Source organism: Haplochromis burtoni, unplaced genomic scaffold (assembly GCF_018398535.1).
Source record: "Haplochromis burtoni strain Fernald_Lab_line unplaced genomic scaffold, NCSU_Asbu1 Contig_1, whole genome shotgun sequence".
NCBI classification, from domain to species: Eukaryota; Metazoa; Chordata; class Actinopteri; order Cichliformes; family Cichlidae; genus Haplochromis; species Haplochromis burtoni.
In genome coordinates, this window is record NW_024582362.1 from 7,023,315 (window position 1) to 7,048,597 (window position 25,283).

The window sequence follows — 25,283 nt, forward strand, 5'->3', positions numbered from 1 at the left end:
ACCTCTCATTAGCTTCATCTCGCAGCTACATCAGAAAGACAGGGATGATGGTGTTCTCTCGTCACTGCAGACAGCCACATTTCTCCCAGACAGCAGCTGGTGTCATCATAAACAGGCAGAGTTGGGAAGTTCAATACTGGAAACTGTTCTGTTCTTTTCAATCCATTTTAATATTTTTAACAACTTTATTTGTTGAACTTCAGTCAAGTCTATGTTTAATTAAAAGCATAGATCAACTTTCTATTGTAGCTACTGGTCTGCATATGTGTTCCACTTTTGTCAAGTTACCACAAAATGTTTTAATATTTCACTTCCTATGCCTGTTCGCATGCTTTTCTTTTTTGTGTGTTCTTTATGCGCTCTAACGCCATATGGAATCGTTTTGAATTTGTTGTCTTCATCTTGCACATATGGGCAAAACTAAGTTGCACTATCATCCCATGCTGTAAGCCAAAATGGAATTTAAACGCTAAACACTAAAATCTCTTACATATTGCAAAAGATTTGCCTTTATTCTTCTGAATATCTCTGCCTGCTGCTTACCAGTCTGTTTAAAGACCAGAAACCGATTTTGGTGAAGCTGGAGAAGTTAAAAAATATATATATAAAAAAATAAAAACAAGGTGAATAGGGTGAGTTCAGTTTGTCTTCTGCCTCTTACTTCCGCTCCCAGAGGATCACGAATGGAACGCAGAAATGCAGGTTTAAAGATTTACCACTAGGTGGAGCCAGTGAACTTGTTTGTCACCCAAATAAGTTAAAAACCATTCATATTCAAATGTTTACGTCTCTGATATAGATTTGTGAAAGATAACGACACGTGTTAATGTTGCAAATTTAAACAGATTCATATTTTGGAGGATTAAATAAGCTGATTGAGTGGCCAGCTGTGGATTGAAGGAATGACATTGCTTTAAGCATTACGTTTGCAGCTTAAAGGCCATGCTGGCTCTGTTAACAGAGGCTTAGAAGTAGTTTGTCAATTACATGGAAAATATTTACCACGGTTGTGTCCCTAGAGATGTTTTACATAATTATTGCATAATTCTTTCTTCTTCTTTTTTTTGGGTGGTGTGCCACAGTGTACAGTCATGTCCCTGGCATGCCCGTGAAGTGTGTTAAAGTCCACTCGTTGCAGGAAGTGCTGATTTGCCCTGTGTTGAAATACACTTCACCTACAGTGGACTCTCACAGTTACCATCAAACACGCATATTTTAAACCATGTATCCAATGCCAGTCATTGCTCATTATTGTCTTTTATTCGGTCAAAAATGTGACCAAAGTAACCCACCAGCATTTGTTGGGAGAGAAAACACCCCACAGTGTTTTAACAATGCCTGACTTTATTAATGCACGGGAAGCTCAGAGACAAACAGGTTTTATTCAAATGGACTATGAGGTACAAGGAAACAGCTTTATTGGAACTAAAACCAAACAGCGTGCCCTCTTCTTGCTGATCTTGGAAAAGAACTCACATAGTCTGTGCTGAGTTACGAGAAGGACAAGTTTGGCATCACGTTCTTGAAGTTGGCTACGAAAAAACTGCAATGACTTCCTTAAGAAGATGATGACACGGATTGGTCCCTGCCCATCCGCCTCTTTAGAGCTGAAAGAACACAGACCTGAAGGGGATCCTGAAGACCGAGGTGGAGCATGTATTTAGCACACTGCAGAAGTGAAGAAAGCAGGATGAGGGGACTTAAGTGAAGAAATTTAGAGATGAGACTTAAGTTGGAAGTAAACAGGCCGAGATGATGCCAGCGGTGTGTCTAAAGTAGTGCACAAGCATTAATTGTATTGTTCAGCCCATTTGCTGCTCCCTCTCTAGTGTTTGAAGATAGGTGACAAATAAAAGGAAAATCTGAAGCCTGGTGATTCAGTGACTCTGCTATGCAGTTTGGAGGCATGCTTTTATCCTGATGCGGGTGTTCTCTTGAATGTAAACGCTCCCATTGCCAGTATGAAAACGATGTGATGTCACTGGATTTGTCTGGAACACAACCGAAAACCTGTGAGGGATTTTGGATCGACTCTCCACCACTATCATCAGGAAATATTCTCATGTGGCATCAAATACATACGAGAAACAAATCTGCACATAGATCATAGAAGAAAAAAAAGAACGTTGACAAAACTACAGACTAAACCACTGTGGATGCAGCTGTGCTGTTAAGCTGAAGTTGTTTACGTGTGTGTGTGTGTGTTTGCAAGTGTGTGTCTGGGTGTGTGTGGTATTTCTGGTATTTTTGCTATGACAACAACGATATCAATAACAACTTATTCATTACATTAATGAAAAACTGCAATATAGAGAGAACAGATAATCCATCTGATCTCTCCATATTACAGGCCTCAGCGAGTGCAGGCCTGGCAGGACCAGGTCAGGTAACCAGAATCCAACTAGCACCCTCTGCATGTTACCTGTACACTGTTTTCCCGTGGAGGGCTTTTGTTTTCTTCTCTTCCTACTGAGCAAGTAATGCATTAAAAGAAGCAGGATGTCCAGTATTGCTGAAAACTATGACAGAGGTTTCAGGGGACAAGTGGCCACAACCCACAACCCAGGATGTCGTGCCAAAAAATCTTGTCTGCCTGCTGAGACCACAGGGCGAGTCCAGAAGTAGCAACAGTAGCAGTCCACCTACAGTAATACTGATCATAACAGACACAAACAAAGAAGGCTAGAAAAAGGAGAGAAAGGAAGAGAGTCCGAGAGGTGAATCAGAACCGAGACATATTTCCCATCTGTATGTCTAAAATGTAGATGGGAGCATTAATAAAATGAAAAAAAGAAAGAAATATGCCAACATGTCTCTATTTACTTCTAACAAAGGACTGAGTAATATTCACGGCAATATTTGTGAATATACTTTTAAAATTATTAAAATAACAACAACAACAACAACAATAATAATAATAATAATTTGAGTTTTGTAAAATGAATATAATATGAAATACTAAAAAGTTCCATACATATTACCTTAACCTTGTTTATATGTATAGGGCTACAATAAACCTAAATAATCCTGACACATGCACAGCGAGCTGTTTGATGTGCAGCTAAAAGTAAGACACTTTCTATTAATTATGATTTTAATTTATTACCCATGTGAAGGCGGCTGGAACCGGTTTTAACATGCGTGTTCATTGTCATGTCACACATTTCTAGCACTCTCTGCACTCTTTACAAGTGACACATAAACTCTACACAAATGCATTACACACTTTCATGTAATCTGTAAAATAATGGCCCTAGAATTCTAACTCGTGTTTTTTCTTGTTACTGTTTTGCTGGAGAACTGAAGAAGCAAAGAGTTGCCTCGGTTAGTGAGAGTGCTATAATCAAAGAACTTCCCTAAAACGGAGGATGTAAAAATGTAGCATACGGTAACAGAAAACCCCACAAGATGAGTCTTTCAGACAAGTTAAACCAAGTTCCTGTTTTTAGTTCTCTCTTCTTTTTTTTCCTTTTCTTTTTTTAAAAAAAGAAAAAATCACAACTCTATAGTCTGTCTGCACTTTCATTCATAAAATGTGTTGCGACACAGTTTTACAAGAAATGCTGTCAGTAATCGGTTTTCATTTAGGAATATTAAGCAACCGTGTATTCCAGGATGTGTGTGAAAGTCACACCCTCGTGTCAGTCTTTCACTGTGAAAACTGGCCACAGTACATGCGGGTATGCATGCAAAAAGAGACTGAGACTGCAATAAAGAGCAAAATGGAATAAATGACTCTGATGTTTACATTAAATTTGTTTAATGGTGCAGTAACTACAGCAATTCATCAATAGTTGTCAGAGGGGGGATAGCGGCATAAACACAGAATGATTAGATAAGATTGCATGCAACAGGTCACGTAATATTCGCATGTACACGTCATGAGAGACAAAAGCAAAAGCATTAGGTCCAATTAGCATGCAGCCTTATTGCATTTTTAAAAATATGCGTTACAATTAAAGAGGAAACACAATCAAAATGATCCCCAAAATCTGACAAGAAAATAATAAAGCAACAATCTAACTACCAGACTCAGAGGTTACCTTAAGCCTTATGTTTGCTAACAATGCTGAATAAAAATTGAAAATTTTATTTACCTAAACATGGAGAATGCAACGTTCCTTACTCCACCTGGTTTCTGTTTGGTGACTGACAGTGTGTGACACATCCATTCTTTCATCTGGGCAAGGCCACACGTGAACTTCAGCAAAAGGATCACAGTGTTCCCTTAGCTTTCCCACGGACGCTTTATACTTCAGTGATGTGATGCCAAAAATATGCACATCGTACAATAAAGCAAATCTATCAAGGTCAGCATACAGTGCATGCTGTGAAGTGAGCTAAAACAAGCAAAAACACTGGTGTGGACCTTTGATGATCCAAATCAGGTAAACGACAACACAGAGAAAAAGCCACTATCTCCCCGCAGATCTGACAGGTGTGGAAATATTTTTTTAAGAAGAACGTGATTAATTACTTCTAGTGACTAACCTACCCCTTTTTACGAGGCAGATTTCAACAGCACACTTTAAGCACATTAAGCCACATGCAGTATTGTAAGAACAAGAGCTTGCATTTTATGCACTTTTTTTGCAAAGGCCTTGAGTGCAACACTTTGAAACTCCCCCACTACGCTTGTTGATATTTTTCATTGTACTCTAAGACATCAGCATGAAAAACTAATTGCAAAAATTTTTTTTTTTAAATTAAAACTCGCTAATCCTGAGGAGTATTTTCGTTAACATTTATATAACTCTTTTCTTATTCTCACACTATTATTTACTCACAAAAGCTGCCACCTTTGTATTTTTCTAAGACAGCTTTATCTTTGCTCCAAGATCCTTGAAGGCCTGAATCACGCTTGATTAGCTTTTTTCCATTTTACCAGTAAACAATTTCCCGTAAGAAGGAAGTGATTTGGTCTAGTTGGGTGCAGGTGTCTAAAAGGACAGTAAATAAATCCTGTCCAGCATGCATGAAATACTTGACTGCATTCCTCAAGCAGTAAGAACGTCATTGTAGCCACAACAAACACCCGAAGTCCTTAATGCACTTGCTGCAGTGCTTGATGTGCAACCTTAATGTAAATGAAGGATTCGTAAAATGAAACGCTTCGACTTGCAGCTGACTGCAGGCGACGACTTTAAGCAACTTTATTGACGGAAACGTAATGATTTAAAAACATATGACATTGTGTGTCTCGGTTTATCCCACACATAGTTTGTCAGTGAATCAACAGAAACAAGATGAATCTTGCTGCGGAACATCATCAGCGTCTTTGATTGCTGTCTTGGATGCACTGGTGAGGTCCCACGATGCATTGCTGCCTGGCAACACTGTCATAATCTGATGGATGTCTTTAATTAGTGTCAATTCCACCACTGTAGCAGACACGTGCACCCACACATATTTTCCTTTACTTTAAAAAAGCCAGAAAAACACTATTACTGGGGCTAGATAAACTCTTACTGGTAACAGGCAGCGCCACTGTCAAAATAGAGTCAAGTGAAAGAGTTTGCAAGAAATTCATCCCTTTTTCTTTTAAGTGTTTCTGCAATTCATCCTCAAAAAAAACAAAACAAAAACAAAAAAAAACAAAAAACTCAACAAACCAAACCCAATTGGTTAGGAAGTGGAGCATTGGTTAAGGTTGCAGTAAAAAAACAAAACAAAACTGTGGGAATCGATTGTGCAAGTAGTTTTTTCCCCACAGTTTTTGCCATGTTTTGTTATATAAGGAGATTTGTTTGCAACAATTCCAAATAAGTTGGGTGCGTGACCTGAAATGCTACAAATTACAGAGTTAACCTTTGACCTGGCTGCATTAGAAAAAAAAATCATCATTGCAGAGATCTAATCTTAGACAGAGTGAAAGATGCTACCCCCCAACGAGTTTAAACAAGTTCTGTGTTAAAATTGTTTTGTGTGGTAAATCCATTTTGAGCCCAGCTGTTGCCCCCTCCCACCTGTTTACAATGGAACAAAGCATTTCAGGTGGATTATATATTGGGGTGCATATGGCAAAATGTGCTTTTGTTTTTTATTATTTAGCTTATTCATAACTGCTGTGTGTCACGTGGCCTTACCAAATCTTTAATCCTGACAGTATATTTTTGGGGAAATCCATGACAGTACCTTTAATATCTGCTTTTCACAGATCGTATTTATAGTCTTCTACTTCTTGGCCACGCCGGCTTGAAGGGTAGGAGAATAATTGTTTGACAATACTATGCCTATCTTCTCTGTCTTTTTGCGAAATCAATCTATTCACATGCATTATGCGGTATGTCCATATAGGTTATAATGGACTGGATGTGCATTTGAAAGCTCTAAAAGCATATTAAGTTTAAAAAAGAGAGAAAAATGGGAAAAAATAAAATATAGTTTTGACTTTAACAAAAAGGGAAATGTCTGTTCCAGAAAGTTCACTTGTAATTGACTACACTGAGAATTATGTAGGGAGGTAGCATAACTACTGTAGATACTTTTAATAGATACATTTAAAAAGTAAATCAACGCGCATATAGCCTCTGGGAACATTTGTGACACAGCAGATTCTTCTCAGTAACATTTTCTGCATAGTGCTTTCATAGTACATGAATGAATGAATGGACAAAGTGGAAACGTTTAAAGATGAACACGTGTGACATTTGGGTACAGAAGGTAATGACTAACATGCCATAGACGCAAGAAATAAGGAGGGCAAATTACTGATAGCGTGCACTACTCGGATTTGCCAGATTAAATATTAGGTCCATCAGCTTGGAGCTATATTTGGCAGTTTCAGGAAAACATGAAAGCCTGCCCACAGCATGAGCTAAACAACGTGCACGCATCCTGCACTCTTTACCTCCACTGTCACAGCAACCTTTGGCGTCAGCGTACATTTTGCTATTTCGAGGTTGAATCTTTTTTTTTTTTTTTACACGTTAATTTATGTTGAAGTAAAGTGAAACCTTAGCGAGGACGGAAGTAATGTCACATGCTGCGTAAGGCAGGACGTGATTCCTGCGTGATTCCTTCGCTCAAAAGCCACAAGAACCGCGGGAATAGAGGGAGGACGACCACGTATAGTTTCAAACTGTAAAGCCATAACTTTGAAGAATTTCAGCAGCAATGAAGACGCACTCGATACTGCCCGCTTCCAACATTAGCCCGAGGTGAATATGAATGAAGAATGACCAATGGTAAGTAATAAAGCATGCCACTTAGGTACACGCAAATGGCCTACGATGGTGACGCACTGAATTAAACTCACTCAAAACCATTAAATCGGTGACAAGTTAGCGCTGATATCAGGTCAGTGTTAATGCATGAATGAAAATGCAAACATGCAAAGCCAGTACCAGGTAAAGCAGCGTAGTCTAGCGTATTCGAAACTTACCGGGAGCTGACTACACGCGCATCCGTCTCACTGCCTTCTCCGACGAGCGACTGGCGCATTTACTGTTTAGAGACTTCAGAGTTTTCCACATAGGGGAATTCCGTGCTAATAACTTCCCATGTGCCAGTAATAAGGAAACTGAAATAGAAATAGGATTTACGGGAATTAGCTCATGGTTTACAGGAATTGGTAGATTAATGAAAGACTTCTTGAAATCCCACTCAAGTTTAAGTTCAGTAAGATACCAAATCATGCATTCGTATAAACACGCGCAAACATATACATATGTTAATAAACTCCATACAGAAAGAACACATTGACTGCGCTAGAACCCAAGTCAAAAACAAGATTTCAGTTAGAGTACAGGTGACTAAAAAAGTAAAGTGATCCTACTGAATGATCTAGAGTGTGGAGTTCAGTACTTGACTAGTACCTGCTCATTTTAATTGTTTGGTTAGTTAAAAGTGTGTCAATTTCTAACTTCTTAATAGTATGTGGAGCAGTTTAACTGCTTGCTTTGCATTGTATTAAATAGCATTAACATGATTTGTTTTCTTTAAAAAAAAAAGTACATAGACATGTATAGTCAAGTAAAATGTGCAAACTCCTCTCTGAAATCAAGGGAAGTTTAAAGTAGTGTTGAATGAAAACTTTTGAGTACAGTCACAGTAACTCAGAATTGCGCTTGCATCAATGTACTATCAATATTTCAGTTCGAGGAAAAACTTCTGTGAACCTACTGGAATTACCAGGAGCTTTGCTTTCGTGACTTGTAAAATGTAGTTGGAGCATCGTCAAAGTCTCTGACTAAATGGGAAATAAAGAAACTTTTTGTGTCCACTCATGGCTGCTTCTAAAGGTACTTTGTCATAGTTATTCCAGTCAAGGAGATAAGATTTGGAGCATAGTTGTGGAGGTGCCCCTCCCTATTAATCGAGGGATACAAAGTCTAAGTCTATAATGTCAGTGTGGCTCTTCTGAAAAACTATTGGTGTGTCACCATTCACAGGACCTTTGAGGAACTGCATTGAAAAGATGCAAAAAGATGAAAAATGTCTCAAAGGTTTTTAAAGTCCTGCATTTCAACAGTAAAAATAAATTACCTGTAAAATACAGAAAATTCATGATTTGTTACTACTTGAAAGGATCATTTCAAGAGAATGATCTACAATCCTGAACAGGTGAACTAAAACACAAGGGCAATAGTAGAAGACGTGCAGAAATCTTTACAATTTGCTAAAGCATGTGTTCACGTGTGAGAGAATGCTAGTGCTATTTCCTTTCTACTTCTACGGCTCACCTCTGAGGAGAGGTGAAACTGAAGCTAAAATCCCAGCGCTACACTTGGAGCAAAGCCTCATCTGAGTTGTGAAGCACGGTGGAGGGACCATCATGTTTTAGGTTTGCTTTTCTACTTCAGGGTCTTGGTGGCTTGTAACTCCCTGAAGAGATCTCAAAATAGTACAAAGAAATTTTACAGGTGGAAATATCGACAAAGTTCTATGACCAGAAGCATAGGAATGTTATAATTAAATAGATCAAATTTTAGAAATATTTCATTCAGTAATGCTGGTAATTCAACAGGTTCACAAATCTTTACTTGCAACTCTGTGTAGTAGGTTCATGTGTAACATTATGACAATTATTTGATCGTTGCTTTTGCTTTTTTTGCAGTGTTTGGCTGTGGTTTAAAAATGTTAGGTGCATTAGTATGAACTGAAAAATGTATATAGTATTTTCTTTGTCTATCATGCAACCAGAGCTGTAAGCAGAATAAGAATGATCTCCGCTTTGGAGACACTAAATCGTGGTGCCTGGGAACCAAATTGTCCTAAATGTAATTTATTGTCAAGTGTGACGGAGGTTCCTCATTTGCTGTTAAAATGTCAAGACTGAATGAACATTTCAGCATTTCATTCATTGCTGGAAGGGTTGGCCACAAATTTCGGAACTGAACTGAACTCTGTCCGAAAACAACAGAAACCTGTTTTGAAGAAATACTTAATCCATGAGAAAACTTCTGCCACCGAGTGTCAGTGTTACAAACTCCTCAAGGCTTCATTTAAGACTGTCATTTTAGCTCATTACGTTTAATGTGACACTTTGGTAAATATACTTAAATCTGGAGAGATTAAGATTTGCTCATAAAACACTAACAGGCGGGACATGTTTTACGAAATTCAGCGAAAGATTCCATCCGTGACACACACAAATCTAATTCGACTATAAAAGAACTCGTTAACTTTTTAATCATTAATCCTAACAGTAGTAATCGCTCTTCTGTGATCAAAGGGACATTGTCATGCACCCACATATACTTGATTAGAAACCCTATTGCTACACATGTAGTGCAACGTATCTTCAACCTCATTTGGAAAAAAAAAAATGTAACTCTTCTGTCTCCTACACGTAGTCGAGATATATCGGGTTAAGTAATCAGCAGCATGCATTGTTTTTCTTGTGCATAACTCACGATGTGCAGTCTTTCCAGATTTGAAAGTCACCTGTGCATTTCACAGAGGAGGGCACAGCTGGTTGTTTAAAATGCTTTTTATGCAAATATGTTTTCGATTTTTTGGCTGACCGCTATGTTTCTGTCTCACTCTTTCTCTCCCTGTATCCCCCACACTCTGACCCTAAACCTTAAGCCTCTTTTTTGCATCAGTTTCCTTGTTCTCCTTCTTCTACCTCTCTCTCTGTCCTGTGGTAGTGTACAACTTGATAACATCAGAAGTGATTATATCACCATCATTCAAACGGAACTGCAGAGGACAGTAAGTAAGACACTGATTCTATTTTTATGCCAAGTTTGTTTTAGATAACTATTTGAACTTACCATGTAGACACGCTGCTTAACCCCAAACATTGTGTGCTCAGTTGTGACTCTGTATGTATACAGATATATATCAGCTGGGCTAAAGGTCTTTGTTGTAATCTAAGAAAAAAGCATTAAATCTCAGTTACAGCTCAAAGGCTAATTCCCCTCTAATACAGATGGATTGATGTATCCCAGGATTTCAGTATAGATCATATTAACTGTACAAAAATCATATAGGTGTATATATGACATATGATCACCAAGGACGAGATGGAAAAAGTGTAATAGGAAGCAGCCAGGTTACAGCAAAAAATTTAGACACTGGTGGTGGGAATGGTGCAAAAGGAGCTGCAACCTAATATTTGGCATCAGATGTTGGACTTTCACCTAATCCTTTTTAAGTACTGGCAAGAAATATCTGGAGGCAGCTGTACAGGGAGAAAGAAACTAAGGCAAAACAAGGAAAAGAAGCTGGTTTGCGTGTTTGGCATGAAACATGAAGTTAGAAAGAGTCACTCACATGCTATTTTAAGGTCAGCTGTGCAATTAAAAATACACTTTTAAGCCAGCTCACACTTCCTGTCAGTTTATAAATCTAACAAGTGGTCTCTGGAAACTTCTTTTCATACAGTGCAAGGTTACTACAGATATGCACTGTAAATAACTGCCATTTACTGTAACTACCTACTATTTACAGTTATTAGAAATTTAAACAGTATTCTGTGTCCCACTCATTTATTGACACATGTGTCTATATATATATATGTATATATATATATATATATATATATATATACTATATTAGTATATATATATATATATATATATATGAATTCACCCTATGTATATATATATGATATGTATATTGTATATTATATATGTATATGTATAGTATATATATATATATATATGTATATATTATATATACTATATATATATATATTAGTATATATGTATATTATATATATATATAATATATAATATATACTAGTATATATATATATATAGTGTATATATATATAATATCGTCTATCCTTATCCTATTATGTAATATGTATTATATATATATTGATATACTTATATATATATATATTTATATATATAAATGTATATAGTATATATATTAAATATATATCGAATATCATATACACCAGGCCTCTGGTAGAAGACCCGAGCTTTGAAGGATAAACCCCCCCAGGGGCGTGCTGCGGCTGATTTTTATATATATATATATATATACTATATATATATATATATATATATTTAAATATATATATATATATATAACATATAAACATATATATTGTTATATATATATACATATATATATATATAACTACAGTCGCCTCTCTGTTACAATAATAGAAAACCCCAACAATCAGACACCCCTTGAAAGCAAGCACTTGGTGACAGTGGGAAGTAAAACAATTCCTTTTAACAGAAAGAAACCTCAGTATTTACAATTAAGCAAAGTTTGGGGGGGTTGCCTTTAGTTGTTGTAAGGTTTTGATCGGAAGAAATATTGCTCAACATCAAAATTTTTCTCTTCTATCTATGGACACCACCAAAAATATTAAAAGCAATATGTCCTTCCAACATTCTGAAAAATAACAAAAAACACTAGTTGCTTTTTGAATGTTTGAACAATCTTTAGTGGTATGACTAACATTGACTACTTTATGTTTTGTTCATTCAAGACAGAAGAAATCACAAGCTTGCTGCAAAACTCAGACTGTTCAGTATTCTCACACAAGCTACGCAACTGCACACCAGGCAACGCAGTGAGTCATAATTATTCTGTATCTATCAGATAAAATGCATAATGATGATACATTTAGAAGGTAGCCCTTTTTAACATGCACCTGTTCACCACTGCTCTACACAGTCAGGCATTGCATTACCATAATCATAATCGTAGCTGGACCCAGGTGTTTACCTATGCAGCTTAATAATCATTTCAGATTTTGTAGTCGCTGATCGTACTGCATAGAGTTCATTGTTAAGTTTAAAAGGTCTCACCTCTCTTCTGCAGACGTCTGTGCGTACCTTACATAACCTAGCCTGCAAAATGCGGAGTTTACCGTTTCTCCAGATGACTCTACAACTGATCACGTCCGTCGAAATTTCGATGAGTTGCCATTGTCGTGAGAAATCAGTAAGTCTTGACTTTTTACACATTATCTGATGTTAAGAAATTTACCCCAAGCCTAACCCAGCCACACTATTAAAACCACCTGCATGATATTTTGAAGGTCGCCCTCATCTCGCCTCATGTTACAGCTCTTACCATTCAGTATGTGCACCTGTCCTCTGAGGGTGTCTGGCACTGAGGTGCTCTGGGTTGCAAAGTAGGTCCTCTGTGAATCAAGTTTATTCTGTACATGAATGCTCAGTTGGATTGGCCTTAGATAGTCAACACCTTGGACTATTTGGCCCATTTTTCAAACTCTTTCTGGTAGGGAAGATTACTGCTATGATTTTTGTTTCTATTGCAGTCATATTGCAGTGCTTTGCACTCTATGAGTTATTCACTTCATCTGACATCAGCCTAAATGTTGTAGCTGATTGGTGGAAACATGCAGTTTAAGTTCATGTTTGTACTTTAAACCTTGGAAGTGACCAGCTTAGGAAAGTATTTCTTTCAGTTTCTCTGACTGAGATGCAACATTTAACATTGACAACTGACGGAATGGAATGTTGGCTGGCTGAAGCGTTTTATCTTGCCAGACAGTGGATGACTCACTGACAGGTGATGAAGCTGCCCGGCTTTAAGAGTTAATTCAAACAGAAGACTGTTTGTTTCTTAAACTACTTTACCTGGTAACAGGGTATAAGAGTAGGAGAGACTCGAAAGAGGCAGGAACTGCAGATTGGTCTCTCATTGGTTATGCTTGTGGTAATCGCTCCTCACCTTACTGAGGGAGATAATTCAAAGAATGCTATAGAAGTTTTTTACACAAACTATCATGGGAAAAAACAGCCCAAGTAGTTCTAGATCAGTGACGCACCGTGTTGTTCACCCAAATTAAATTTTAAGAGTTGGATCAGAATCAGATTATATGATTCAGATTCATTGCTGAAGTCTGAGTCACACAGCAGAGCAAACCGCGGACTCGCAGAGTGCACCTAGTCTGACCAGACAAGCTCATGCTTAAACATAGTGGCTCACATTGTGACATATTTGATTTGATTTATTTTAAACAAACTTGCATTGTGCAAAGATCAGCCACTTTTCACTCAGTTCTTCATGATGCAGAAGCAGGGAAACGGGCACACACACAGCAGCTCTTGTGGAGTGTTCCCAGCATGCAGTGGTTATATACCTCACAAAATGTGGAAACATTGGGTCCTGGCATTTAAGCCGGTGTTACTTAATACTTGCCTAAACAGTTTAACATGGCAACAATAATACAGGAATACCACAGTAAATCTTCGAGATGTTGACTTGGGCTCCAAATCCCTTGGATGTGAATCCAACTGAGAATCGTTTTTCCAAATGAGTGAGCCTCACATTTCAGGACTATAAGGACCTGATGTTATCATCTTGATGTCTGATACTATGAAACGCCTTCAAAGGATTTGTGAAATCATCTCCGTGATAGAGCTGCCTTAGAAGTGAGGGAGACCTATGTAGGTGTTTGTAATGTTGTGACTGATGTGCTTTGAGTAAACCTCACATACATACTGTGGCATTGTATGGTGATTGTAATCTACGCTTCAGTTTTCTGTGCAAGGAGTTAAGTTGGTGTGTTTCAGTTCACAATAAGGGATAAATAGTCATCAATAACGTGCAGGCTACGTTGCTGTGACAGTACATATTTGCTAAGAATGCCTTCATAATTTATCATTGTAATGCTAATTCCTTACCTTTATCCACTTGACTCAACAATAATTAGCATGTGTCTGTGTTTTACTGACTAGATCAAAATGCCCACTGAGAGTTTAAAGAGGAGAAGGGGAGCAACAAGACGAAGGAGGAACGAGGGGACGAAAAACAGAAAGCAGACTAAAAAACTGTGCAAAGCCAGGGCAATTCTTTCCGCCATGACTGAATGCTACCAGATGCTAAACTCTCTATAAATGGATACCTGAATCCAAACTCAATCACAGCATGAAGCTCAAAACTTGCATGCGCTGTCAGTTCCTGTGCAGTATGCATTGCTTCGGTGGATTATGCGAGGAGGAGCTTCCACTTCATTTAAGCTTTCCTGTCAAGTACCAGTATATTTCTGTAGCAGCTGTTTCAGGTGTTGTATGACTACTGACTCTTCAGATAAGTTTCCCAGCCACACAGAAGCAAAATATTCAGTCAAGCGGAAATGAAATTCCTAAGTCTTCCTAATATCCTGATTTCCCACACACTAAGGACCAGCTGCATATACAACCTTTTATGCAGCATCATGTGGACTACAAACAGTTTAAGGTGCATGTTTTTTTTTATTATCACAGCAAAGCGTTTTAATAGCTGAAGTTGTGTTTAGCTATAAAAAGTGGATATGATTAACTTTAAAGGTGCTTAAACTGAACTTTGTTTTTCCAAGCACTTGCTACGACATTAACTTGCACTTAGTAGTGGCTGCTGAAGCATGACTAGGAAATATTAAGGTGCTCAGATATAGTTTTGCTTTCACTTTGGATTGGAATAACTAGCCCTGGCAGATCTTTTTTTATCTTGGTTATCTAAAGCTCCTCAATTTTTGTTTTTAATTTTCCTGTCCGGGGAGTTGTTTTAGGCTGTGTGTCAAGGTACGGTCTGAGATGACACTGTGTTGATTACTCATTGACAATGATTTATATATTAAAAGCATGCTTTGCCACAGTTATTTAAGCTCAGGTCACAGACCTTTTTTTTCCTATCCTGGGATATAGCTACAGTACGAGCTTTTACTGTCACAATCAGTTGGTGCTCTGATTAATGTTATCTACCTAAAAACTTTTTTCCCTTTTTACACAATTATAGAAAATATAAGCATGCAACCTTTGCTACATTTTGCAGCTATTTTCAGCACAGCAGCTATTTGTTTCCCGTCATGTAGCATACATTATGTACTACATAACATTATGTTGTTATGTAGCTAACTTCTGTCTTTAAACTGTATATTTAAGCTGATGACTAACATTGTATATAACATGGCATACTATTCAAAAAATATATTTATATCCCAAACAAAGATAAGGTGTGTGTTACTTATTAGTCAGACTCACAATTACAGCTGTCTTCAAAGAGGTTTATTGATGGTGGATGTACACGGCATTTGGTGCACAATCATATCCAGTCTAACAGCTGACGTTATCATTACAGGAAAACGCAGCCCTCCAGTAGGCTTAAACCTTTCTCGTGACGTAACGTGAATATAGTTTGTTACCGGTAATAAATGCCCTACTTAGATAATTAATCATGCACCTCAAGGAGAGATTTGTCCCCGCTCTTCCAAGTCTCACCATAAAATAACCTATGTGGGGGTCATCAAGCAAAGGTCGACAGCAAAATTACTTTAGTGTCACCGTATCGTTGATTCTAAATACCTTAATGCACTGAACACTGACTCAGTAGAAACACTGCTGAGAAAGGAAAAAAAAAAAAAGCAATTTCAACACACTGAGGTGTGTTTTGGTTTCACACAATTCCAAATGAAACCTATTTTAATTCTGTAGAACATAAAAGAACAAACAAAAACCATACAATCACTGTTCAGTCAGTAAAAATGAAAAGGAATAAGAAAATAAATAAATGTATAAACCTAGTGGGAATAAAGGGAATGAGTAAATGCTACATTTGGGTATAATGTATATGGGATAACAGGTTTTTCCTGTTAAGTGACCTTAAAGGGAGCACTGACCTGTAACAACTCAACCTTTTTTGGATTGGTTCCTAAGAAAACAGGGTGATAAGATAAAAATTTGAAGCTATTTTCTTTAAAAAAAAAAAAAAAAAAATCACACTGCTTTCTTCAGTAGTCGTTATTATTGCACATCAATGTGGAGACAGGTGGGGTTGAGGAATGCACTTCAAATCAAGGGCTGAAGAGCGATAATGATGCAGGGCAGTTAATCTCACCTCTAATCAGCCACCCAACATGTTTCCTTTCTTTTTTTCCAAACCCACTTTTAATTCATCTTTCCTCTACTCCCTTCTAAAGATGCATAATATTTAATAGCTTCCTTCCAATGACCAACCAACTCTCCTTTGCTGGAAATATTTATTTCTCACAAATTCTTAAACCCTCTATGACCTGTAGTTTCATGGCAGTAATGCTCATTTTATAAGTGCATGGAAACAGCAGCAATGCTGTGAGCAAATGAAGCAGTGAAAGAGAAGCTACTTACGGGATGTGCTTGTAAAAGCCACATCATGATTTAAACAGATTAATCTGTGTACCAAATCTGTTCGGCACAGAGATCAACCGGTCACTAGTCAATGCAAAACACAGTTGCTAAGTGCACTCCTTATTGTAAGTTATGCAATGAAATTTGGATAATATTCAGTGTGACTGCACACACCATCTTTACTGCCAGGAAATAAGATCAGTGTGGGAAAATAAAGATGGAATTAATTACTCTTTCACCTTTCCCTCAATTCTTATTACCTAAATCCTAACCCTGCTTTCGTTTTCTTCTGACTGCTATCAAATACACATCCTCCTGACCCCACACTCGCAGCAGAATTTGGCAGATTCAACAGGGTACTTTGTCCCACAAGCGTGACAAAACTTGCTCTTCATTCCGCCGTTCCCAACATCGTTCGCGCCATCTATATCATTCCTGAGAAAACAGAAAAGACAGCAGCAACTTTAGAATTTGTGCAGACAAAGTTGCGACTAGTGAAACGTCAGGGCAAAGATCTATTTGGATTTTACACGTCTTTATACGAATGTCAATGCCACTTAAGCCGATGCCAAGTAAGCTGGATTATCCCATATTTCCCCTCAGCTTGATTAAATGGGAAATTGTTTTGCTCCAAAGCAATAACGATAATCAAAGCAACCAGAAGCTAGAGACGTATGGGTGGAAAGGTTGATATAATTGTGCATGCAAGTTTCTTTTATTTAAATGGATGTGCAGGTAAGACTCATCCCTAATTTTTTTTTTTTTTTAAAAACTTTCTTAAAGTAAAATTGAAATTTGCACATTCTTAGTCAAATTAGAGGTAGTATATGTAATACTTCACCAAGCCACCAGGGGTCAGGAGAGGTCACCAATTGATTTTCTCCACTCTTTCTGTGGAGGTTATGACTTAAGACGTTTATTCACCTAGATATGTAGGAGTCTACTTTCTTCTTGTTGAGTCCAGTCTGAGCGTTCCTCACAGATCCATAGCCAGAACTTGCTACTCGGGATTTACTTCCCACACTGACAGAGATATCAGAGAAAAACAAAAAGAAAACCAGGACAAGGATGTTTCAAAGTTATTCATTGAAATAAAGGCTCTCTGTCGAGACACCGCGTAGACATAATGTCTTGGATACTAAGAATAAAAGTGAGAAAGCGAAATGAAACTGTTGTTTTTTGGCAGCCTTGCTCTATTCTCGGTTATGACGTTGCATTTTGTTTTGACTCACATTGTTCAAAATGACACTTCAATCAAAATAAATCCGGGCTGTAAAAACATGTACAAAGATTGACTGTTCCAACAGATATTTGAATAGACACAGCTGAATGCACAATAAAAGGTAAAAAAAACAGTACCCACTTGACATCAGTAAATAAAAACCTGTCTGGACTTGCCCACAGTATTTAAAACACATCTGCGTATGTGTACTAACCCTGACGGTGGGCTTGTGAGCCCGGAGGGATTATTCTTCACTGAACCTGTTGAGGAGGCCTTACTAGATGGGATTCCTTAAGTGAGAGAGAGGGTGACACAAATGAGGACAATGCACATATTAGTTTTGTTTGATGCAATGAAGTCAGTCACAAATTCACAATATGGGGGGGGGTGATGAGGAGTATAGCACTGTGTCTCGTACCAGTGGGCTGTCCAAGGCCTGATCTTTGGGGTAAACGAGAGGAAGCTGAAGGGATGGTTGACACAACGGGGGTGTTGGCCTTCTTTGCAGCAGCAGGAGGCTTGTACTGAAGACAGAGAGAAGGCAATAAAAATAACTACTTGGTACAAAAGATCAGCTATGGATATCATGGCTGAAAAGTCATTAACATATCATATCATATCACTATACGACCACATAAGCAGAACGGCTTGTGGTTGTAGTGTTTGTGATATGCACATTGTGTCAATGCTTGGCTCTAAAACGGGTTTTAAAACTGCTATCTGGAAGAAAATCTCAAAGCTATAAAATGGGGAGAAAAAGAACTGCAACACATAACAAATCTAAAAACACGACACAGCAGGGAGGCTCAGTGACATAACGATTAACGACTGAAGGCTTTTTATTACAATGGGGAATCAGAGCTCTTAACCAGAAGGGTTTAAACCCTGCTGTTTTTATTGGCTACCAAATTAACTCCCTAGCTATGCACCATAGCTGTTGCTAAGTAACTTGTAATTCTACATCTGCTGCAGAGTGGGAGTCCCACCATGGTAATAAAAGACAATGATTTAAAAGGAAAACTTCTTAATTATCAGCAATTAGCCATAACACAGAAGTGCCACACATATCGATCATCAGTATAGGTTTTGTAAACCTACCTATGAGCATTTTTTAACATTTTATGTTTAAAAAACTAACAACAAACTATTTTCTGTTTAGATCCATGCTCAATCATCCAGGTAAGGAAATCCCAAAAGACTGAAGAAGTCACTTGAATGAGTGATGAAATGTTTCTCCCACTTAAAATGCTATGTCCAGATGAACAGAATCAACTTTTTGGGAACTATTGTCTGTTTAATTTCAAATGCAGTCCCCTCTCCTATCCGTGCGTGCGTGCGTGCGTGTACCTGTGTGCGACCTGGAGGCTTTTTGGCATCTCCTGACTTGCTTTTGTTGGGCATTCGGGCGGCCTGCTCCTGGCAGAATTTGATGTGTCTGTCAGCTGCACTCTCGTTGAACCTCCGCTGACAGTAAGGACACTGGATATAGTCTAAAGGGAGACAAGGTAGTGGGAAAATATACATGTAGCTTTTGTAATTGAATCCTGTATACAGAAATACTACTATCTGATGAAGTGGTGACTTGAACTTTTCATTTGCAGCTGTCACCACAATTAGAGCTCGACTTGTATAGGATTTATACGAGCAGTAATCGTGCTGATATTTAGTCATTTAAAATTATTTCTTTCCTTTTAGTGACACAAAACATTCTGAACATTTCTACATTAATGTTGTTATTCATGAGTCCTTACTACAATGACAGTATACTTTAAAAAGTAATATTGTTTGATGGTTGCAACAAGTTTTAGATTACTCATTTGGACTCTGCCCATGGTAATCCAACAGTGGAGTTGCAGCGTGCCCTCTGGTGGACAAACCATACATCCTCAGCACTCATCAACGCTTCAGTCATTGAAGGGTGTTTCTGTATTGCCTTCACGTTTTAAATTTTTACTTACACAATGTTATAAATGCAGATACCGACATGTCAGTCAGCCTCTACATTACATTTCAGCATTTAGTAATAACTGTCTGCAGTGTCAAGTCCATTTTGCTAAAAATTTCATTGCAGCGACTCAACATGGTACTCAGTAGTTTCTATGGTCACCATGTGCTTGCATACAATGTTGGGGAATGCTCCTAATGAGATGACAGCTGGTGTCCTGAGGGATCTCCTCCCAGATCTGGACAATGGGAGAGCCCCCGGACAGTGTTCGGTCCTCCAGCAACTGCCTCCATACTCTCGCTATGTGAGGCTGGATATTATCATGCACCAGGAGGAACCCAGGGCCCACAGCACCAGTGTAGGATCTGACAGTAGGCCCAAAGATTTCATCCTGATACCTAACTGCCAGTTGAGCGCCACAGTGCCTTGCAGTGAGCACAGGGCCTACTAAAGGGGCCACAGGCCACCCTCATAGAATAACCGTTAGTCTCCTGGAATCTCCACTCTTCAGGCTGTGCTGGGAGCCACAGCCAACTTTCAAGGAATGACGTGTGGACGACCTGTGCAGGGTCCAGGTAATCACCTCATGAAATTGATTAAAAAGTGCTAATTTTTTCGAGCAGTGTATGAGACTTTTTCACAATTCTTTTATTAAGATACAAAATCTTTTTTTTTATAGTTTTTCCATTTGCTTCTAGATAACTAGATGTTACCTGGGTCATAAGTAGGAGGAGGAGGTGGGGGTAATGGTCCTCCATCTTTTATGACCTGACCGATGGTCTTTGCAGCCCGGATGGTGGCGATGAAGTCCTCGTGTTTCTTGCGCCAATTTGACGGCTTCTTCGGGGGTTCTGCCTGACACGACAACAACATGAGAAAAGAGATTCTCTGTTACAGCTGTTTGCTGCTATAGTTTGACAATCTAATATTAAGAAAATACGATTAAGCTACTCTCTTACCGAATGTTTTAACTCAACAGGTTTCACAGCGAATATGTAAAGATTGCATACGCTTATCTAAGCTTGCACTTCCCACTCTTACCCTAAAAAACCCCCAACAACTATGTTTCCATAACAAAAGTACAAGTCTTATCTAAAGTTGATGATTAGCGACAGAAATAGTTCAGTGAGTTCAGTTGTCTAAAGTGGATCTGAGGCAACACGACAGCCTCTGTGACTTTCTATTTCTCCTGTGTAGTTAAAGCATTCAGACACGTTTGTCTGACAAACACAGGTTACTTGGAGAGAGCTAAAACTACACTTTATTATATTTTCCTCTTTCCTAAACTGCTGCCAAAGAAAAACTAAACAAAACAGAATTTGTCGCATAACTAGACGTTTGTCCTGTTCATATCACAAAGCTGAAAATTCCAGTGGGAGCACAGAGTGAGTACGCAGGAGTTAGTTGAAGCCAAGACCAACTGAACAACAGCCAGGCAACAGACTGGGCAAGATTACTTCACTGACTGATACTCATGAGACAGTTTCTCACAGAGAAGAAATAAATGAAACAAATACAGTTTTTAGTTGTTAAAGAGTAATCTGAAGGTTCAAAGCAACCGCAGCAGCTGAACTAGAAAATATAGCATTAAGGCTGTCACGTTAAATGAAAGAGAAAAGAACACTGGATACAGAAGGATGCCAGTTAAAGACAAGAGGTATGAAAGGATTTTTTAAATTAATATCACCAACATGACTTGGCACACCCACAGACTATTCAAGCCAATACTTCAAGGCAAACAAAGTTTTTGTGTAGCCAGAAAAACAGTGAGGGAAAGCCTCGCGGGCTTCAACAGATTATCTGTGCCGCTAAAAATTATATCTATGGAAAGGAGGGACAATTGAACAAAAAAAAAAAAAAAAAAAAAAGATAAAAGCAACTTACTCTTTCAGTAGCAGATGAACTTTGTGACTGAAATACAATTGAAAGTTGTTTACATTGTAAAAATAAACTGTCGACATAATACACTGAATGTGCTGCATGGAAATGAAAATTCATAGGCGCCACTCAACACCATAAGCGCCAAAATGCTGTGTACATTTCAAAGGCTGATTCTTTTCTGGGTCCTCCCTGGAAAGCCTTCATGTGACCCAGATTATACAAGGTTTATCTGGATAACTTGTTTGCAGAGTAATATAGAGTTTTCGGATAATTAAGGAATATGAACAGCATTGTTTCCTTTAGGTGTTGTATTATTGGATACAACGCTGAATAAATAACCTCAGATTAAAAACAGGTCATTTTTTAATAATAAAAGCTGGACGTATTTATGAATGAATAGATTACCTAAAAAAAAAATGAACAACAGCGTTTTAAGCAGCATGTGAGATCCAGCTAGTTTTCTGACTTTAGGCAATTTTTTTTCAATCCTGTCAATAGTCAAAATGAACCACTGCTGACAATTTATGTGGATTTCCATCGCTCTGCTTAGGTGAAGGCTTACCTTTGGTTTGATGGGTTTCAGTACGGGGATGTCTGTTCCCTCAGCTCTTTGTCTGCTGGAGTCAAAAACCTTCCTCTTTTTAGTTGCTGATTTTTGGCAGATTTTTGAGTGCTTCTCCTGTTGAAGGAGGACAATGTGCACAAAACATGACAAAACATTTTTATTTGTTTTTAACACCACTGGCATCACTTAAGATTTGTATCTGTCTTTTACTATAATTTAAGTTTTCAACTATGTTTTCCTAAATGAATTTCTTGAAAGAGGAGGAAACTTTCTTTCAAACATTTCAAGCTCAAATTTAAATGAGTAACATTAACAACACCAGTAACCTCCTCAAAGTTGCAGCCAACTCTCTGAAGCACACTAATGTCTTCCTGATGGAGACCCAAACATATATTGCTATACATATCTAGAATAATACACCATGCTTTAATGCAGCCATTATCTACTAATGAGGCAAAGTGCTTGCATAAGAGCACATATTTGGTTGTTTACCAGAAGATTCTCTTCAAATTAAACACCAAAAACTTTTATAGCTTTGATGTATTAACTCTGTAGTATGTTTTAGTCATTTCAACACAATAAGCAAAGGAACAGAGGATTTTGGGGGAGTAAAAATCAACTCATATACACTCATTAGCGACTCTGTTAGGTACACATTAGTACCAGGTTGAACCCACTCTGCTGGAAGCATAATAACATGCCATGTTATAATCAGAATATCAGAACATGTCATGTTATCAGTAGATGGGTACACTGTGGTAATAAAGATCAGGAACAACACTCAGGTAGACGGCTGTATCAAAACTATGCTATCCTCCACACCATTACCAGCAACCTGAACTGCTGACACAAGGCAGGATTGATCCATGCTTTCATGCTGTTTACATCAAATTATGAACCTGCCATCCAAACAATGCATCAAAAACTCGTGAGACCAGGCAACACTTTTTTGCAAATTGTAGCCTTAGTTTCCTGTTCTCAGTTGATAAGTGTGGCACCTGGTGTGGTCTTCTGCTGTTGCAGCCCATATCTGAATGTGCTTGTGCTCTGAACACAGAAGAGCATTCAGAGATGCTCTTCTGTGTGCCTTTGTTGTAACAAGCAGCTATTTTAGTTACTGATGCCTTCCTATCCGGTTGAAGCAGCTGGGCCTTTCCCCTTTGATATCTGACATCAACGAGGCATTTTGACCCAGATAACTGCCACTCTGTGAATATTTTCTTTTTTTCTGTCGATTCTCTGTAAGCCCAAGAGATGGTTATATGAGAAAATCCCAGTAGATCAGCAGTTTCCGAAATACACAGATGTGTCTATCTGTCACCCATAACCATGACTCAAAACCACAGTCTTTTCGCCTATGATGATGATAATAATAATAATAATAATAATAATAATAATAATAATAATAGATTGCATTTATATAGCGCTATGACACCACCCTTACCTGCATGTGCTGCAGACAGTGCTGAGAGTACTGTATTGCTGAACATGTGTGAAGCCATCCTTTCTAAACAATCTCCATTCACTGATTTAGTCAATCAAGTGAAAGAAAATGCTTCACATGATACAGTCCAGTTGATACTTGTGCTACAATTCATCTATATACAAAAAATGGCCCACTATGAAATTAATTAAAGAATTAATTAATGACCAATATTTCCAACTCCGCTTTATGGGAGAACAGTACTACTAGAGACGTTTCTTAGTGAAATTTTTAAATCAGAGTCTTGAATATCACAAATTTGTTCAAACAAAAAGCATTTCTGCTTTGATAAAACTTTCAACTCCCCTACAGAGCTCTTCACAGGACCCTGCTAGCTATCTGGATCATAGCCAGGGACACATTATTATTGAACAAACAGCTGATACCCTGTCAGCTGAGAATTAATGTGGTAAATACTGTCAGCCAGGCGGGTTAATCACAGTGCGTGATCAACACACACACAAACACACACTTAAAGTGTCTGCGATTAAAATATTGTCCTCTTAGAACAGTGTTACACATTGTTTTGTTTTGTTTGTTTGTATTAAGAAATGTCAGAAATGAGCAAGAGGTGGTTTGTTTTTTTACCAGGACTTTGGGGAAGAAAGATCTTTTACAGATATTACACTGAATCCGATCGTCAACCAGAGAAGCTTCGCCATCTGCAAGAATAACAGAACAAATTCGGTGAAGGTTTAAAGGTCAAAAATGGGCCATAACGGGACTAAACAAACGTAGGAAGAAAAATAATGACCCAGTTAACATTTGATACAAGGTAAATACTTTCGCGGTCATAAATTGTGTTCTTCTGCCACAGTAAAGGCAACAATGTTTTATTGTTGCCTTTACTGCTCAATCTACACGGATACTTCAAATTTACTGAAAATGGCTGGAGGAAAATAGTCAGATTTAGCTAAGTTTAACGTACAGAGTCAAACACTTCGAAGTATTACTGTACACATAGAAACGTATTTAATATTAAAGGTAAGCAGTCTCCGAAGATTCATTGATATACACGCTTTAAACCATTCATTTAAAAAGTGTTATTTGTTAGGAGTTTGCTGGTTAGCCGGATAGCTCCTCTAGCTAGGAATCGCACCCATTCAGAGAGGAGGAGCAGCTAGCTTCATCTTTGGCCCTGACGTTACCTAGCATTACTTGGGCTAAAACCCAAACAAAAAGGAGGTCGCTATACAAAACTGTTCATCTAAAGGAGCCGCGAACCCCAAAGCGTCCCCTTGGCAGATAAAAACGAAATGCTGAAATCCCAAATTTGCCATAAAAGGCTGAAGTAAACACACAAACAGCAATATCGCATACCTTCAAATTCTTCCATCCTTAGGTTATTCCTTATCTGGTCCTGTTGCCGTTGTTCGAAAACGGCCAGACGTAGACGGAAAATACAAGATGAAAGCCCCTCTTCATTTCCGGCTTTGCTAAAACGGGAGAAATGTTTTGTTTTTACCCATTTATCCTGTAAGGAAAATTACTTTAATTTCCATATAAATTTATTCTGCAGTGTATTGTGAATTACTGATGTCCTGTGTAGATCTACATTTTTGGTTTGTCATTTTTTTGTGTTTTGTTTGTTTCTCTGTGACTTATGTCGACACTACTGGGATGTTATTATCCTGTTCCAATTCCCAATGGCAGGTAAT

The 25,283-nt window shown here is 38.1% G+C and overlaps 2 protein-coding genes and 1 long non-coding RNA gene across 5 annotated transcripts in view; 1 reads left to right on the forward strand and 2 right to left on the reverse strand.

The window, feature by feature from the left end:
- The window catches only part of ctnnd2a (catenin (cadherin-associated protein), delta 2a), a 270,721-nt gene extending 262,517 nt beyond the window's left edge, over positions 1–8,204 (reverse strand). Inside the window, exons 1-2 of one of the 2 annotated variants that reach the window (XM_042214478.1) lie at positions 7,385–8,204; positions 3–96 (exon numbers count right to left, since the gene is read on the reverse strand). In XM_042214478.1, coding sequence (XP_042070412.1) covers positions 3–18 — 16 coding nt within the window. In that variant the 5' untranslated portion in view covers positions 19–96; positions 7,385–8,204. Of the gene's footprint in view, positions 1–2 lie in introns of both variants that reach the window. The other variant, XM_042214497.1, reaches the window with a different exon arrangement.
- On the forward strand, positions 6,916–16,154 carry LOC102290944. Its single transcript, XR_315181.3, has 5 exons — positions 6,916–7,187; positions 10,033–10,158; positions 11,900–11,983; positions 12,235–12,357; positions 14,124–16,154. It is a non-coding gene; the product is annotated as an uncharacterized LOC102290944 (long non-coding RNA).
- On the reverse strand, positions 15,810–25,070 carry zc2hc1a (zinc finger, C2HC-type containing 1A). 2 transcript variants are annotated; one of them, XM_005912011.2, is made up of 10 exons: positions 24,946–25,070; positions 24,214–24,287; positions 22,140–22,256; positions 21,581–21,607; positions 20,410–20,551; positions 19,099–19,241; positions 18,170–18,275; positions 17,966–18,041; positions 17,454–17,552; positions 15,810–16,964 (listed from the first exon to the last, which is right to left on the reverse strand). In XM_005912011.2, exons 1-10 carry the CDS (start codon positions 24,959–24,961, stop codon positions 16,829–16,831), a joined length of 936 nt encoding a protein of 311 aa, XP_005912073.1. In that variant the 5' UTR covers positions 24,962–25,070; the 3' UTR covers positions 15,810–16,828. The 2 variants fall into 2 exon arrangements, with proteins under 2 accessions (XP_005912073.1, XP_005912074.1); XM_005912012.2 differs by lacking the exon at positions 21,581–21,607.
- Positions 25,071–25,283: the final 213 nt, after the last annotated feature.